Raw genomic sequence first — 17,893 nt, forward strand, 5'->3', positions numbered from 1 at the left:
AGCGGGGCGGTTCTGCAATGTATTTGAACAGGGACAGGACGGGTTTCCAGGCTCGCAGCGGGCGCTGCCGGAGCCCTGCAGAGTCTGACCCACGCCCACACCCGGCATCCGCCAGCGGACCGCGCCACCGGCTGCCTCCGCTTAGCACCTTCACCGCCGTTCGCCCAGTGCCCGCGGGGGTCTTCAGCCGGGCCGGGAGCGAGGCAAAGGGAGTGCAGGGGGGCCGCCCTGCCCCGGAGGGCTTCCCCTGCTCCGGCGCCCCGGAGGGCTCCCCGTGCGGCTCCGGGCGCTGAGCGCCGCCAGGCGAGGTGGGTCTCGCTCCGCACCGCGTCCCGCCGCGCCGCTGCGAGCGGCCGCCCCCGGCAGCCCGGCGGCCGAGGTGCGCTCCGCGGCGCCGCCGCCGCCCACCGTCCGCGGCAAGGCGGGCCGGCGGGGCCGGGGGGCGGAGGGGGAGCGGCGGCGCACGGCGGCTCGGCGGCTCGGCAGCCCTCCCGGAGGAGCCCGGCCCACCTCTCCCGTGCAGGCACCCCCTCCTCCCCGCCCCGAAAGAGGAACTCCCCGCCCGCGGAGCCCGGCCGCGGCGCAGGCAGAAGCGGCGGCAGCGCGCCCGGCCCCTCCGCGCACCATGGCGCAGCAGCGCCCGCCGCCCGCCGCCGCCTGAGGCGCCCCGCGGCGCCGAGCCGAGCCCGCGCCCATGGCGGCGCCGCCGCCCGCCCTCAGCTGGGCGCTGCTCCTGCTGGCGGCGCTGGCGGGCGCCGCCGGACCCCAGAGCTTCGAGCTGCTGGGGGCCCCCATCGACAACATCGAGGTGAGCGGCGGCGCCGTGCTGGTGGCGGGCGGCAGCTGCCTCTACGAGCTGGGGCCCGACCTGCAGCCCCGCCGCCGCGTGGTGCCGGCGGCGGGGCAGGGATGCGGGGAGCCCCCCGGCATGCGCAGCAACCTGCTGCTGCACTACGAGGAGGCCGGCGGGGTGGGCGTCCTGCTGACCGGCTGGACTCAGGATGGCGGCGCCTGCCAGGTGTGGGAGCAGCCGTCCTACCGGCAGCGCTTGAACCAAAGCGAGGTGGTCAGTTGCCTGCCCGACGGCTCCACCGCCGGCGTCGTCTTCCAGCAGGCCGGCGCCTGGTACCTGGCCGTGGCGGCCACCTACTCAACCAGCGCTGACACGAACCACCTGCACTGCGAGCCCTCGAAGTCGGACAAGGAGACCGTCATCACGGTGCGCAGCATGGTCAACCTGAAGTCCAAGGAGGAGCTGGGCATCATCAAGCGCAGGGAGGAACCTTTGCACTTTGTTGACGCGCTCCAGTGGGGGGATCACCTTTTCTTTCCCTACTACACCTTGAAGGCCAGGTTGGGCAATAACACGGAGCCACCCAGCATGGCTGTCCTGCACCAGCTGCGCCCTTCAGATGGTGGCCTTACTTTGCGAGGGCACGTCTATTTGGACTGTGGGTGCAGGAGCCTCATTATTTCCTCCAGCCTTGTCCGCCAGGGTGAGCGGGGCTGGTGGGTGGGTGTGTTCCGCCACAGCCACAGCACCAAGTCGTGGAACAGCACTGCCGTCTGCATCTTTGGGATGGAGGAGATGAAGGAGAAAGCCTGTGCATCCACGCACTTCAATATGAACGGGAAAAGCTGTGTAAGTCTGGGCATCATTTGCTAAGCTTTCACCCTGCACGCCCTTGTTGACACTGTTGTTGTTGTGGCTGGTGTCTCTGTGCATGACTCATGGGGTGTCCCTGACCTGGAAGCACATGAAGTTTGCCAGAAACTTCAGAGCCACACCAGGCTTTGCACATCAGCCCTGGCTCTGTCAGCTCTTGTGATTTCCCCAGCTTGTTCTTTTTCTAAAAAGCTGATTCTTTACTGGATTTTGGTATACTTCCCACCTACCTGTTGTGAAAGGTACATCTGAGGGAGCACCTGAGGGCATCCTGGGTCAGACCTGAGTGTTAGGCTTCTCCCTCGATGTGTCCTTTTCAGCCTAGGATTAGTCATATTTCATTTTATTTTCCATACAGCCTAGATAAAGCATCTCCTATCTTATTCTGTTCATTCACATCTCATGTCATTGCAGCTACATCAGAAATAAAAAGAAAAAAAAGCCCATCAAATTGGCTCTGTGCACTGGGCTGTGTGCACTGTTATCCCTATCACTCACTAGTTATCTGTGGTTCCTTGTTCAGTGGTAGGTATTTCCCAAGCCTCACACGATTGGCCTTGCTTGGGAGGGCTCTCACAGTCACTTCCCCAGATCCTTGTGTGCAGGAGACAACAATAGGTGATATCTCTTTGTTGTTGCAGTGGTTACATTTTCACAGACAGTGGTATCCCATGGAGTTCCCCATGTCACCTACTTCAGTAACACTCTTCAGCTCCTTCCTCCTTTTCAGGGTGAGCTGGTCGCACAGAGCATGGAATAGGCAAGACTACTGTTTTTGCTGTGGCCTCAGTAGTAAAGAAATTACCTAAAAATTATATAGGAAGGTAAAAATGTCAGTCAGATTAAGAAGGTGCTTTTGAAAGGCGTGTCTATGCTTTTAAGTTAGACTTGGAAGACTTTTCAGAGCTGTGGCAAAAGGACCACTAAAAAGTATCAAGGAGAACCATAGGGTATCAAGCAAGGCATCATAAAGCAATCCCTAAGCCCTTTGCAGTTCCCACACCACCCGCGATCTTTGCAGCTAAACTTCTGAATCCTTAGTGTATTACAATAAGAGTTTCTTTGAAATTCCTTGAAAGAAGTGCAGTAGATTTACTGGAACTCCTTGGCTTTCCAAATCTAACTCATAGTGGAGTGCAGTGCTGAGATTTTTTCCAAACAGACTACCAGAGGGCATGTGTGATTCAGTCTGCTTGTCTCCCTACTGAGCTGTGAGACTTGCCAGTGTTAGAGGACGTGGTTGTGAATGAGAACCCCGTGTGTGGGTGAGACAACTCTGCTGAAGGAAATAGTGAAACTCACTACAGAGCCAGAGCCAATCCTTTGATTTCCAGTGCTAGCTTACTGTGTGATTTCTGTGCTCCCATAAGGCAAACTTCCGGAATGAATTTGAAGTCTCATTTTGATCCCAAAATACCTATTTGCTTGTTGGAATTTTAGTTTGCATCGATTGTTCCTAATTACTCATGAAGTTTCTTAGCAAAGTGCTTTCTGAACCTGCTAAACAAAACAGAAAAAGAATTCTTCCTGGGCAGTAGATCCTTTCTAAACATTTTACAAAACTTCATGCAAGAGATTTCAGAAGAGCCTCATAGATCTCATGGAGTAACATAATGCAGGTAAGGTGAGGCATATATTTCTGTGGACAGGGTAATTCTCAGGGCCTGAATATGAAAAATCAATGATCCACTTGTTTCAGGATTGGTCTGATTCGGATCAGACTCCTGTGACTCCATAGTTACTTTCATGTCCCAAAAGGCTCATCCCTCCTGGAAACTTACATTATATTTGGATACAATGTTGAAGAATCTCAACTGTAACAATCTTTAAAAAGATTGCTTACTTAACCTTATGTCCCAACCTATGATGATGTTATTGATTATAATATTTTGGCACAAGAAGTGCAGTTTGCCACTGAGAGAAAAGTGATATTTTAATATTTTGTGAGATAGCAGGGCATGTGGGTCCTGTGAAGTAATATGACCTATAACATTACATGGCTAATTAGCTCTCTTTTTAAAGCTAATTATATGTGCTTATGGTATACAAACATAGAAATAAATGCATGTGGTTCAGCTTTAATAATTTTATACTACAGAAGGTTAGGCTAGGCTATTGCAGAGGAAGTTTGGAGATGACAGGCCCATATGCTGCTGCTTCTGGGTTGTTTTAGACCAGATCCTTCTACTGTCTCTCACCAAAGTATGGGAGTCCCTGTAGTCATGGAATATGCTGCTCTTGTGATGCCTCAGGTTTTAGCTTTTATATTTTTAAGATTCTGTACTGCCTTAATGTGTACTTCTGAGCTTCATATTAGGGGATAGCAAGCTCTCTTCACAAAGCAGACAAAACAATTCCTTCTCTAGCTGAGGACCAAGGACAAACAATCCAAATTTCAGGCCCAAGAGCATAAACAATGATGGACTGAAGATAGAAAAACAAGAAGGGTGGGACTTGATAACCTAAAGCTACAACTGGACAATTAACACCAATATACTAATTGACCAGAACTTATAGAAGTGTGAGACCCTGTGACCAGTTGTCTCTTTTTTTGTGATGATTTTTGGTTCATCTTGGGTGTAGCCCTGGCTGGGCTTTTGTGCTGCCCAAGGTGTATCCATTGAAGCCTTCTAATAAAGACCTACTTTAGCTCTGTCTAGTCTCTGTTCTAGGTCAGCCTTCACAAGGCATCACTTGGACTCAGAGCTGACAGGGAGATGGAGTGTGGCATGTCCATCAGTGTGCAGCTTGCAGCAGTGGCTCTGGCCAGAAGGGAGTGCCTCATAGCATGGAGCTGTCAGGAGTACTACCATGTGTAGAAATGGCAGCAAGCAACAGTACTTAACACTGCTTTAAAGTCCAGTCTTTTAAGGACAGTGTTGGTCTTTAGCAAAGGAACGTGTTGCAGCATTATGAGTGCTGTAAGTGCAAGACCTCTCTGGTGCTTGTGGTGGATGGACTGTGTTGAATGTCAGTCTGGCTTTTGCATTGCAGATACCAGGTGTTGTAGGGTGCTGCGGGTCTTAGCTGTCTCTGCTGAGTACACTTGAATGCAGGAGCTCAGGTGTGATGTGATATGTGGATTCCAGACATGGACTATCAGTTTATATAAGAATTGAAAATACAGTGATTTTTTTCACTGCAAGAATACAATTTATAGTAAGCATATACATTAGGGAGTAGTGACAGAGTGTTTATCTTCTAGTCATCTTTCAGATTTCTGTTATTATTCTGATAACCTTTAGGCAACCCTCTCCACTCACCTTGCATTTCTCAATAAGACACTGCAAGAGGGGTTTAGCCCAGGGTGTTTATGGTCCTGAATTCCCTGTTATGCTGTTGCTGCATGGTGTACTCTGAACTCATTCCTGTAAGGTACTTTGCTTTCTGGGCCTAACCCAGTAAAGCACTTAATGACATATTTAACATTAGGCATGTATAAGTATTTCCATTCATCTTCATGCCCATGCATTTAAAGAAAAGCATGTACTTGAGTACTTCACTGGATTGGAGCCAAATTGCTCTGCATCCTGTTGGAACTCACTGTAGGTGTGTAATCTCTTTAGCTTCGCTTTGCCTCTTAGGCCAGAGTTCTCATTTGCATTAAGTTTTAATGCTGGATTAGAGTCTGTAATTGAAAACTAGTAATTTTTAAGATCCTTTATTAGCAACTTTATCAGAAAGTATGTGGCTGCCTCAAATTCTGTGGAATTTCTCCATATAAGAAGTTGGTAAGTCCATTTTTGTTTTGTGCAGTAGTGTGCACAAAGAAGTTTGTCCTACTTGGATGTGTTTATTCAGGACATTAGCACTATTTGATTCCCAGAGACAGGATTCCTATCTTGCAAGAGGCAAATGGTGTTTTGGTTGAAACTACTCTGAAAACATTTTGCTGTTTTATATTCAGCTATTTTTTCTTTGATTCATGTGTGTCTTAGTTTTGAATATATCTACTTACATGCACTATCAGGGTGTATGTGTTACTGGACTCTCTAGCATCTCCTACATATATATAAGTGCATCTTCCTCACAGTTTCCTTAGTTAATAAATGTGAATTTGCCAAATCTCATTCTCAATTTCTTTTCAGAAACCTGAGTACTTACAAATATAGGAGGAATGCTGAAATTTGTCACAAACTTGCTGTGGAAGTTAGTGAACTTTAAGAAAGGCTTTTCTTCTGTTGTTCTGTGACAGAATAGGACCTACAAGGATCTCAGTTCTCTCACGGACAAGCCAGGATGTTGTGAATCACAGCCAAGTAGATGAGTAGGAAAAGTGTTCCAATTGGAGAACATCAACAGGGGAGAGATGTAGAGTGTTACCTAATCATGATCATGACAAATCTGGAAATTGGTTTTGCCATTAAAAAAGTTTTATGAGAAGAAAAGGACTCAGGGAGATTCAAGGATTCACAATGTTTCGGGTAGAAAATGCCAAAAAAAATTTCTTAGGCATATACCTGTAAGAAAGAGAATTGCTGTAATTTATATTAAGGTATTTATTATGTAAAAAGGCCAAGTAGTTGTGATAGTTTCTAAAAAATAAGCTATCTTGGTTGGATTTTCATCTGTTATTTAATGCAAGGAAAGAGTTGCAACAGATTTTCATCTGTTATTTAATGTAAGGAAAGAGTTGAGTCTCTTTGAACGTTTTCATTTTTCAGTGGTTGATACATATGAGGGTTGGTATGTGTCCCTTAATTTATCAAACACAGTTTGGAATCCTAGGACAAATCCTAGCTTGTGTAAGCTCTACCAAAATGAGATTTTGAAGTCAGCAGAGTCACATCAGTTTAATGACAGCATTTAATTTGCAGGAACAACATTAGAATTTGTGGTAACTCACTCCAGAGTGATTCATGGCCTTTTATTTAAGGAAAGAATTATAGACTTCTAAATATAATTTTGTATCAAAATTGATCCTGTAATTGATTTATAGTAGTAAAGTCAATCTCCTGAGTATTACAGACTGCTAGCATTGCATCTGATGTTTGATGGGTTTCTAGAGTTAATGTTTTTGAAGTGAATATTTCTGTCTCGTTACAATGAGTTTTCAGTTCATCCCTGTTTAGTGCAGGAAGTAAGCCGCCAAAGACTTGTCAACTCTCACACTCCAGGGATGGGGACTGCACAACCTCTCTGGACAACTTGTTCTGCTTGATTGCCCTCATAGTGGTGCTTTTTCATCTCCTATTCACTAGAAACCTGCAGTGTTTCAGTGTCATTATCTCTCATTACCTTACGTACACTTTGGTTAAGAGCCTGGCTTTTGTTTCTTTGGTCCCTCTGAAGTTGTCTCTTCTGTAGGATGAACCAGCCCAGTTTTGGAAAAGACCTTTAAGATCATCCACCGCAAAACCATGTCCCTAAGCACCACACCTACAAGTCTTATAAATACTTCAGATTGGTCAGGCATGATTTATTCTTGGTAAATTTATGCTGCCTTTTCTCAGTCACTTTGTGTTCTTGTGTCCAGAAGTGGTTCCAAAGAGGATTTTCTCCATGATTCTCCCAGGAAAAAAGTAAGACCTAATGTGAAGTTCCCTGAAAAAACATTGGGTTTTTGGAATATTGATGCAGTATTTGTCTTTATTCAGTTGGAGACTCTACCTGATCTCCACACCTTTTGAAATATGAAAGAATAACCTTTCAGCTTCATCAGACTGTCTCTCAGCATCTTCCTACAGATCCCATCTGTCTTCCCTAAAACTTGTAAAATCTGAGATTTCTTAAGAGATCTCTGGCTTAATCCTCTCCCAGTACTTGTAGTTTCTCTCCTCCTCAAACTCTGTGTGTACAAAGGACCACAGGATGTTGTTGGTGAAGTCCAGAGCCATGTCTGCATCCACTGTCAGTAAATCTCCTGAGCTATTCAGCAGCTGGTGTGCATTTGCAGTGTTCATTCTTTCATTGCTCATGTGGTAGTGGACGCTCTTCTTGTTGTCTACTTTGCCAGTTCCAAAAACCAGGTGACCCTGGGTTTTCCTAACACCATTCCTGCATGTCCAGAGACTTCCTCCTTAGTCCTGCTTCCCCCTCCTTCATGCAGTTATTCTGCAGTGTAGTTCAATCATGACTTCCCTGTTTAGCTAGAGGCCATCTCTTGGTATATCTGCTTGTTTTCCTGAGTTTTGTGCTTGACAGAGATTGTCCTGAAAGACCTGCTAGCTTACTTGAGCTTTGTTTCCTTTCAAAGCTGACTCTCAGGGGATCCCACTCACTATTTCTTTGAACACACTGAAGCCTGGTCTCCAGCTCTCTGCTTGGATTATCACATCTTCAGTCAGTTCTTCCCTGGTTTTGAGTAGCAGATCCAGAAGAGCATCACTCTTGACTGACCCCACAGGTTAACATAACCTGGAGTCCCTTGTTATTCACTTTGCCCCCAGAGCTTTGTAGTCCTGATCTACACTAGACCATGGCTTTGATGTCCACATGGATGTGCAACAATGGGTAGTCGTCCAAGGAATGGAAAATTACCAGTCTTTCTGCAGTGGGTAGGGTCCCCTAAAAAAAGCCCCAGCCTGTTGTAACAGCATGACTGTTTAGCATGTGTGCCTTCATCCCTCATGGTCACCTACCACTTCCTTTTGCTCTCTGCTAACACGGTGTTCAAACTCAGTTGGTTTCAAAGCCTTCCCTAATGGAGCTTGTTCTGCCTCACTGGTTATTAGGACACTTTACCACTTCTGTGAACTTAGATCTGAGGGCAGGTCTAAGTTTCTGCTTATGCAATAAGTCACTAGTTTCTAGCTTCCCCATCTCAGGAGTCTCCATCAGCATCTCACTCAACCATAGCCTCTGATTGTTCTTCCTACCTTGCATCAAAAGCCTCAGGATTTGCCTCTGCAAGGTCTCACTGAAGACTGATTTTCTGGTCACCCTTGATTTTTTGCAGGCTACTCACCTGGACAGCTTGTCCACCTAACACAGCTGGGCAATGTACAAATCAAAAAACTTCCTGGAAATAAAATTTTTGAATGGTTCATGTTCTCATTCCTTAGCCCTAATAAAGGCATGCTGCAAGCCACAATATAGTAAAAATTGATGGAGGTGTTTAAAGGATGGTGAAAATAAGAAAGAAGAATAAAGTTCCAAAAGTTCCTAGGAAAAGCATCTGTTGTTTCAGTGTTGACTATTGTTATATGCTACTTACAAATCTTGTGTTCTTTTGTATAGCTGCATCTGTTCTTTCACTTGGATGCTCAAACCCTTTATTTTTACTTTTTGGACAGCTGCATATGATGAGTGCTGTGTGAGCTAAAAATGCTGCCCTTTCCTCTGAGGCACGCAGTGTAAAATAATCAGGAGGAAATCAAGACATAAAGTAGAAGTGTGAATATGGTTGCTGCAGCTGGAGTCATATGGAGATACATCTGAAAATGAAGTGCCAAATAGAAAATTAGTATAAATACACCTTCCATGCCAACAACCAAACAAGTATAGACTGTAGAGGGACTACAGAATAGAACAGAGGATGAAACTGAAGAATTAAAAAAAAGGAGGTCTTACAGAGTGATATTATCTTTTCTTTTGCTTTTCTCTTTTGTATGTGCCTGAAAATGTTTTAGGATAGACAAACAGATGACCATGGAGATTAACGACTCTTTGAGTGTAAAGGAAGTTTAGACTGTAAATGCATTTTTAAGAATGGATGTAGCTGTGAAAGAAGCAGCTTGGGAATGCCCTACAGTGCTGTAACTCCATTAGTCACAGTGGAAGAGGTAAAAGGGCTTGTTAAAACAATAAATGGATCTGGAAAAGGGGTGGCAGAGGGGTGAAAACAGCAGCTGCACCCTGAGGAAATGGGCAAACTGGAGGAATAGGTTGCAAAAGAGAGAAGGCAGGGGTTTTTTGTGACTCTCCACCATCTGAATTCCCCCCGTTCTTATCCGTATTAGCTCAATGTCGCATTGACCCTCCCTCCAGCAAGCAGAGGAGGGGGAGGAGATTTCCACACTTGTCAGTATTGGTTCTTCAATCAGATGAGGAGGGTGCACTGATATGACACTGGTTATTTTATTAGTATGTGGGTCAAAATAAAATCTGGCAGCAAAGCTTTTCAGAAACCTGGTGAGTACTCCTCTTTTCTGTGATCTTGTTGTACAGAGTCTGCGAGGAACCTAGTGTAGTTTATCTCTCTTACAATACTATGTGGTGCACTGCAGAAAAACGATTCCTAATTTTGGTGGAAATGAAAGTGCGGAAGCTCCACTTCCTCACTCCCTATCCTTAGTGAAGACTCATTGAGTGCACTAGTTCTGGAATTTTGTTACCTTCTGTTCTATTACAAAGTGACTTAACTTCTTTCACCTTAAAATGCTTGCAACCACACCCTGCCCCACTTCCCTAGCACAAACGTCCTGGGTACTGGATTCTTATGGCCAAGTGAATTTTACCAAAGTTCTGTGCCAGTGCATGACAGTTCCCTGTGTCTTGTTCCTGCTGCATGAAAAAAGAAATAGTGACTTTAAATATGAAAGTTAATCAAGTCTTCTTTTATTCCAAGTGGCTGTTCTTTCAAGCTAATTAAAATAATTCAGATGACTGAAGAACATTTTAATTGACTTAGGATTGCAGTTCAGAAAAAAGAAAAATTCTAGTGGAAAGACTTCTTGTGATTAAGCCACCATCATAGCATGCAACTGTTAATGTGTTACGGATTTACTTCATAACTTTGAGAAATGCTGTCACCTTACTTCTAAATGTCAGTTTTGATGGTCCATTCCACACTTCGTTTTGTGCATTTAAGTGAAATATTCAGGCTCTTGCACTCAGAGGGTTCCTGCAGGTTTAGGATTCTGTCCTGGAGGCTGAAGTTCTGGATTTTGTAAGCTAACCTACAGGCTTGTTCTCAAGGAGCTGGTTTTACCTGAGCTGTTGTCTCCTACCTCTCCATGCCTGCCACTCCTTTTTGCCAGCATTGGTGTTTGTGCAGCCACATGTTCATGTGATGAGGAGCATGACTCAAATAAAGATGTAGGTAGGTAGATTTACAGAGCGTTTTCTAGGCACATCATTGCCTTAACTGAGCTCACTGGAAAACATTGTACAGGGAAAGTGATGTAAAGCTTGGCTGGGGTTAGACGCATTTAGAGAGCAGGTGGGATCACACCTTTAGCAATGTCTGCCACAGAGATTGACTTAGAGCAATGAGAGGACTTTAAAACCAAGTTACTGCTTACTAAGGAGACACATGGGCTTCTAGGGATTTCCCCTGGTAAATGGTCCTATTCTCACTCATGTAGATTTCCTTTCAACAGTTGATCATCTACAATCAGAGTTTTTTGGTTTGTTTTTTCATTCCACAAGATACTGGGATTTCCTGCATGATGTTTTTTTCATGAGCTGCTTGCATGTGTTTGCCACTTAATTTTCTCCAGGTAGGATGGAGAATTGAGGGTAACATTGATTTTAGAGCTCATATAGCTACATTTATGTTCTCTGTGACATGAACTTTGTATTGCTTTATCTCATTTTTCTTTTTATGTAATACACAGGTCTCTACTTCCTCTAGTGTCATGGAAGATGAAGGTTTGCATTTTTACACACAGACACTGTTTGTTTGAAGTGTCTCCTTTCTCCAGAATATTTGCATGCATTTGAAAGTGGTTGCTGAGTGTATCTAGTCTTCAGCTGATGGCAGAGCATAGCTTCATTGAGAAGAACTGGAAATTCAGAATAAACCCACCCAGGACTTACGTCCCAAAAAAGAGAAATGTGATTGCAAAGAAACTTACTGCTGCTACACTGAGTCTGTATCCCACTGAAGTCAGTGATTTAACTGCATCAGATATTTGTTACAGACATGGCCAGTTGTCACATATGAAAAACTAGTTTTGTATATAATTTCAATAATGTGTTGCTCTGAAACTGTCAGGATTGGAATGTTACTCAAAGTGTTGTCTAAAGTTGGTTCTCTGAGAATCCTTCCAAGGATTCTTCTTTTCCTCAAAGTTTTGGACTATAGGTGAATGATTTTTTAATATGTTTTTCTTATATCTAATTCTCAGGAGGCACCATCAATCAAGAAATTACCTACCTTGATTCACTCTGGATTAGTAGCTGTTTATGGCACAGTTGTTTTGAATCATATAGTTCTCTTTTTGGGAACAGATGATGGACAGTTACTAAAGGTAAGCTGAGTGTGGCAGTTCTTCCCTTCTCCACCAACTGCTGTTGTGTTCAAATGGGTAAATATTTCCTGGTTTATTCAGTATATTATAAACAAATATGATCCCCTGAATCTCTTTATTTTGTTTGTGAAATAACTGCTGTATAGTCATTTGGAGGGCAAGATAACTTTCAAAAGCAATTACGTACCCTGATAAAATTCAAGTAAACACTTCATTAAAACCCTAATGCCCACAGTATTAATTCACAGACTCTGGAGTTCTCAGTTATTCTGCCTTGCTTCCTCCTTGCTTTGATTTTTCCAGTAGAAATATTGTTAGATTTTGGAAGAGTGTGTGTGTGTGTTTGTTTGCCTGTGTGATGTGAAAAGCTGTCCATTAGAGAGAAGAGTCAAGATTCATTTTGCCTTAGCTTCTGAATAGTTGACCTGTGCTAACTTAAATCCATTGCTTGAAAGTGAAAGTCGTCTTATCTCATTATCAAACATTTCAACCATCGAGTCAAATGTCTTTTATGCTTTAATTTTTTCTGGGTTTTGTGAAAATGTGCATTACCTGCCTACACTGCAAAGGATGATTCTCATTCTTTGTCTTTATTAAGCAGACATTTGGAGAGGAATATAGTAGAGACATGGAAAAGCTTTGTCCACTTGATTTCATTTTTCTTTTGATAATGAAAAATAAAATTGAAGGCTTCCATGTCTCCTTAACACGGTGGAGACAGTGAACATATTTCCCTTGTTTAGTCATGAAAAACCAACGCTGGTGTCCTTATTGACTTGCAAAATGAAGTTTCTGGGGTCTCTGGTTCCTTTGAATTCTATGCAAAGGGTGGTGGAAAATAGTAAAGTTGGGCAAGGCAAGAAAAAGAAATATAATCACAGGTGTATACTTAGAGAAGCCACACAGAAATTTGTGTAAATTCCTTTCTACTTTATGGGTGTCTGAATGTTAGTTTGTTTTCTGAAGGCTAATACTTCCTTCTCCATTGATAGGAGTAAAAGGTTTGGGACATAGACATTTCTTCCACATTCAATTTCCAAATCAGTCAGCAACAGGCTTGGTGGAAGGCATGTTTCATATGCTAAACCAGTGCCAAATTCAATGCTAAATGTGTCTGGCATGGATTTTGTTGAAATTCTGTTCTTATGGTCTTTTTCTTCATCCTTCTCCAGTGTGAGAATCAGTGCAGTAAGTGAATTGAATCATGGCACAGTAATTCATCTCAGAAGCTTTGATGTAACTGAAATTAGGCTTTTGTTTAAGATGTTGACTGATCAATAAAAGAACATGGGAATAATTCAATTACACATGTTTTAGGCTATTCTTAATGAGGATATGAAATCAAATTGCCCAGAGGTTTTATATGAAATTGAGGAAGAAACTTCCATTTTCTCCAAACTACGACTTGATCCAGTGAATAATAACTACATCTATCTGTCCTCTGCCAATAAGGTAAGTACAACATTTAATAAAATAATAAATTCTTATAAATTACTGCTTTAAGGATTTCTTCTGCTTTTAAGTGAAGCATCGGTTTGTGTCAGAGTTAGACTTTTAATATACAAACTGCAGTTACCACCTTTCCATCTAATATCTGCTTACATTGTCTAAGTTTAGACTGCACTCCTGCAGAGCTTGGAAGAGCTTCTGCTGTCATGGTGTTGCCCAGTGTTGCTATGATCCAGCAATATCCTTAATTCCATAGTTGTTTATGCCATTCTGCCAAGGGAGTGTTTGTTTCTGTTTTTCCTGGAGGCAAGAGAATGCAGATCACACAGTGCCAAGCTTAGAGATAGCAAAAAAACTTGTACACTCTTTGGAAACAAAGCAGTCCCAATGTTGGTAGGTCAGCGTTTGCCAGTCAGTTAAGGATTTTCTAAAGTGGAGAAATCTCTTAATTTGAGAGATGGCTTTGAAGCCTTAGTTCTAATGAAATCAGTGATAATGCTGTAATCAGTGATAAAATTCCCATTGCCTTCAGTTAGGCATAGACTTCAGAAGAACAAAACAAAAGAACAATGAGAAGTGAGCAATGTGTGTGCATAGTGAGGCCAAGGAGTTCAGCAGTGGCTGAGAGCTGCTGCATGTGAGCAAACATGTTGAAGCTGCACATTGAGCAGTGAGCAGCTCCCAGGAACCAGTAGAGTTGTTGCAGCACATCCTGCAGCAGGGCTACTGAGCGGCAATCAGAAAATCCCTTTGTCTTGCCAGCAGTGGGAAAGATGGCATTGAAAGTTAAGGGCTTGCTGTCCGTCTTATCTGAATGGGATTTCACCCAGCACGTAATTACCATCACTTAAAATAAAATCACTTTTCTGACAGTGAACATAGTGTTTTAGCCTGCTGTTATAGAGCAGGGGTAAGTTAGTAGGAGAACCCCTGACTGATATAAAACATCTGTCACAAATATAGAAGGAATCGAAGTCTCAGTCAAAAGTATACACAGATATTCAAAGACTTGAATTTTCTTTAGCTTTGATAAAAGACCAAGTTGTTATAGAGGAACAACAGCTTTTAGGAATAAATGCACTTCTCTAATCATCTTTTGGAGCTGAAGACTTCTACATCGTCTTCTTTAACTTGATAGTAATGTAGGATTATGACTGGTTTCTGAATTGATTATCTCACACACTTTCAGATAAATTGAATTTTACAATATATGGATTGAAAAAGCAGTAAATTAATTTTGCAGGAAGCAGTGTATCCTTGTTTCTGTTGACAAAATATAGGAACTCCTTATTCTTGCACATTTGTAAAATATGGTTTGAATTAGTTTTTCTTACTAAGATCATTAATTCACATTGTTATTAATCACATTATTTGTATCTGTATTCAGTATTTGTAATCAGCTTTCTCTTTTTCTTTTCCCTTTCCTTTTCTGAAAATGGCTGGCTAGGATATTCAAGCTGAATGTACAAGTATAGATACATACAATATAGCCACAATTATCTACATTTATTTACTGAAATGGCATTTTCATGCATGCTAAGCAGTTGCATGCGTTTGTTCTAGTGTGCACATGCAGACCTGACATGGTAATGCAAACACAGATGCATTTTGTTATGCGCATGCATTTTTGGATGCACCTTCATCAATCATTTAAATATCTCCATTCTGAGGAGAGGAAAATGGTGTTCTGCTAAGCAGAGCATTATTTGTAAAATGTACCTCCTTTCTATTATTATCTATATTTCACTATGCTGATCAGTCTTTCTTGCATTAATCTGCCCGTGCTGGCCTTTGAGTAGTAGAACCAAATTGTTATTGTCAGAGGTGTTTCATTATATGATGGCAAAATACAGTGTGTGCAAAATAGGCTGCATATTTCTATCCAAAGGTCTTCTGGCAGAGGGGAATCCATAAGGAGACTTCCCCAGAGGGATTGTGCTTGGTTGCTGTCAGATTTTTAATGGTAACCTTCAAGTTCCCTGTTTATGGAGGCTGTATTAATTCAATGTCTCATTGCATTCTTTGGTTTCAGGTGAGAAGAATACCAGTTGCAAATTGTGGTAGATTTGCTTCTGAGCAAGAATGCTTATCTGCAAAGGACCCCTACTGTGGGTGGTGTTCTTTCAATAAAAGGTATCTTTTAGTATTTTAGACTGTCATATAAAAGCAGAGCATTATTAGTCAGTGTACATTTTGACTGGCTTGAGGCTATTCAACATCAAAATTGTATCTACTGATTTTTGTGGAATCACTCATAGCCATAAATGTGAGACTCTGTCTTGTCATGTGAAAGGCAACTTTTGAAAGCCTCTGTAACCCTCAGATTTTTGAGATCTACCCATAAAATATATGTTGGGCTAAGAATAAGACATAATTTTGCTTTTAGAAAAGATACTTTTGTTTTCCAGATTGAGAGATAAAATTGTGTACTTGTGCTTGAAACATCTTAATAGCTGGGAGCATCTTGTATATGAGAACAAGAAAAGAGCACTTAGTTGTCTTCCGTATTGATAGTTCATTTTCTTTGAACTACTGACTTTGGTTTAGGCCAAAGGAGAATTTCTTTCTAAATACTTCATTCCCATATTTCAATCATTAATTTCAACACTAACTTTGAAGCAGGTTGGAAATCTATTTTACATCTGGGGCCTGGACTGGAGAAATTCCTGGGTCATCTAGGCCTAGTCTTAGCAATTGCAAGCAACCGCATCATGTAAAACTAAAAACTTGCAAAGGACCATCCTATATTTAAATAGGCTTTTTGTTCTTCCTGCCTTGGTTGTGCAGCTTCCTGGCAGTCTCATTTTTTGCTACTAAAAGTATGTCTGCTCATTTTTGTCATGTGTATGTTTATGGACAGGTTATAGTTGTTTGTTCTGGTGTTCACATCACCTTTGCCTAAATAAGTTCCTCCCCCATTCCCTCACACTCACCTCTTCAGTGTTTTTGTGAAAGCACTCTCTCTCTCTTTTCATTTTGGTGTGCTGAAACATTGAACTTCACTAAGGTCCTCTCACTTGAAACACTCCTTTCTTACCTCAACTCCAGTAATCCTTCCATGAAATTCATGCATCCTATTAAGATAAGGATGGCCAGGACTCTCAAAGTGTTCCAGAAGAGATTTCAGCTGTGCCTTGCTTAATGTTGTTTAATCAGTCTGGCCAGGAAGCACCTTAGTGTGTTCTGGGATCACAAACGTCTTTTTCATGACAGCTTCACATTGATGGGCCACAATCATCCATGATCAAATAATGCCCCCAGGTCCTTCTCTTTCTTTGTTGTCTTTCCAACTGATGAGTTTCCAGTCTATAACACATATGGGTTGTGAGATTTTTATTGCTGTAGGTACATGTTCTTGTACTTTATGCTTTGAAATGTCATTCCATTTCAAGGTTATCCAAGTTTTCCTGTGTGATATTCTTATCTTCCTTTGCATGTTAATGTTCCCAACTCTGTATCATCAGCAGATGTCAACAGTGTAAACCTTCTTTTATGCCAATTTGCCAGTGATTACAATCTTAAACTAAAGTGCCTATAAGATGAATTTTTGAGGAAATCCACTAGTAGCCTCTTCTAGAAGGTTAATACTACTCATTTTGATTTGTTACCTATTTGGTGTTAGTGTGATTTTGCTGAAGCTCTGCTGCTTTGTGTTTGCAAAGGTAGTTATTGGAAGAGAGTAGGTATTTATTCTGTAATGTGTTTTCTTCAAACTCTCTTTTGCTCCCTTGATAGAAGCTGTATATGTTACAGTGCTAAGCCTTTCAGGCTTTTAATTGTTTTATAAAGAGGTTGTGAATAACTCTTATTACTCAGTAAATCCCCTGCTTATGAGGGGAATCACAAAAAGTTGCCATTTGACTGAAACAGAAATAATTTACTCTTTTGGAGAAAAAATGAATTACTATAATACGAGTCCTATTCAACACCCACATAATTTTTTACTGTTAAATACTTAATGTCATTTAATATTTGGCTTTGTGAAGAGACACCTCTGAGTGAAATTTTAGGAAAAGAGAAAGAAGTTTTTAGCCAATATTTTAGTCAAAGTCCAGATGTATCTACTAAAGCAATATATTCCATAATAATTTTGAGATCAATTATGTTTTCTACTTTTACAGGGAAATAAATTTCCTGTAAAATAAAATACACACTCCAGTTTTTACATAAAATTTACTAGCAATGCTCATTCTTCATTTTAAGGACAGTGTGAATTAAAATCCAGTCCTTTAATGAAAAAATGTGTGCATCTCATTGCAAGAGAAAACAAAATGAAACAAAATGTTTCTACTGTTCCTATTTCTACTATTTCTTCCATAGGGACATATATTAATTCTCCTTTTCACTTGCTATCATTCAAACCAGTCACAGCATTGTGTGATTTCTCCTAATGTTTCTAGATTGTTTTAAATATTAATCAGGTTTACCTGAATTATGCTGAAATACAATTCAAATACAAGATATTGATGTTTTACATGCATGTTTTCCATATGGAAACAACACAATGTATTATCTAACATGACCAGAGTTACTTTTGCATGTAGTCAGTGTGTGGGACATCAGTGGACTTCATTCAGTGGTTGGGTACACTGGAGAAAGAAGGAAGCCTCAACTTTCTCTGAAACCATGTTCTCATTCCATG

General features: G+C 41.9%; 1 protein-coding gene across 2 annotated transcripts in view; it reads left to right on the forward strand.

Moving 5' to 3' along the window:
- Positions 1–685: 685 nt before the first annotated feature.
- The window catches only part of PLXNC1 (plexin C1), a 70,226-nt gene continuing 53,018 nt past the window's right edge, over positions 686–17,893 (forward strand). For both annotated transcript variants that reach the window (XM_021527984.3, XM_077783558.1), the window contains exons 1-4: positions 686–1,642; positions 11,680–11,802; positions 13,120–13,254; positions 15,284–15,384. In XM_021527984.3, the coding sequence (XP_021383659.2) occupies positions 695–1,642; positions 11,680–11,802; positions 13,120–13,254; positions 15,284–15,384 (1,307 nt within the window). In that variant the 5' untranslated portion in view covers positions 686–694. The remainder of the gene's footprint in view (positions 1,643–11,679; positions 11,803–13,119; positions 13,255–15,283; positions 15,385–17,893) is intronic.

The sequence above is a fragment of the Lonchura striata genome, chromosome 5 (assembly GCF_046129695.1).
Source record: "Lonchura striata isolate bLonStr1 chromosome 5, bLonStr1.mat, whole genome shotgun sequence".
NCBI classification, from domain to species: domain Eukaryota; kingdom Metazoa; phylum Chordata; class Aves; order Passeriformes; family Estrildidae; genus Lonchura; species Lonchura striata.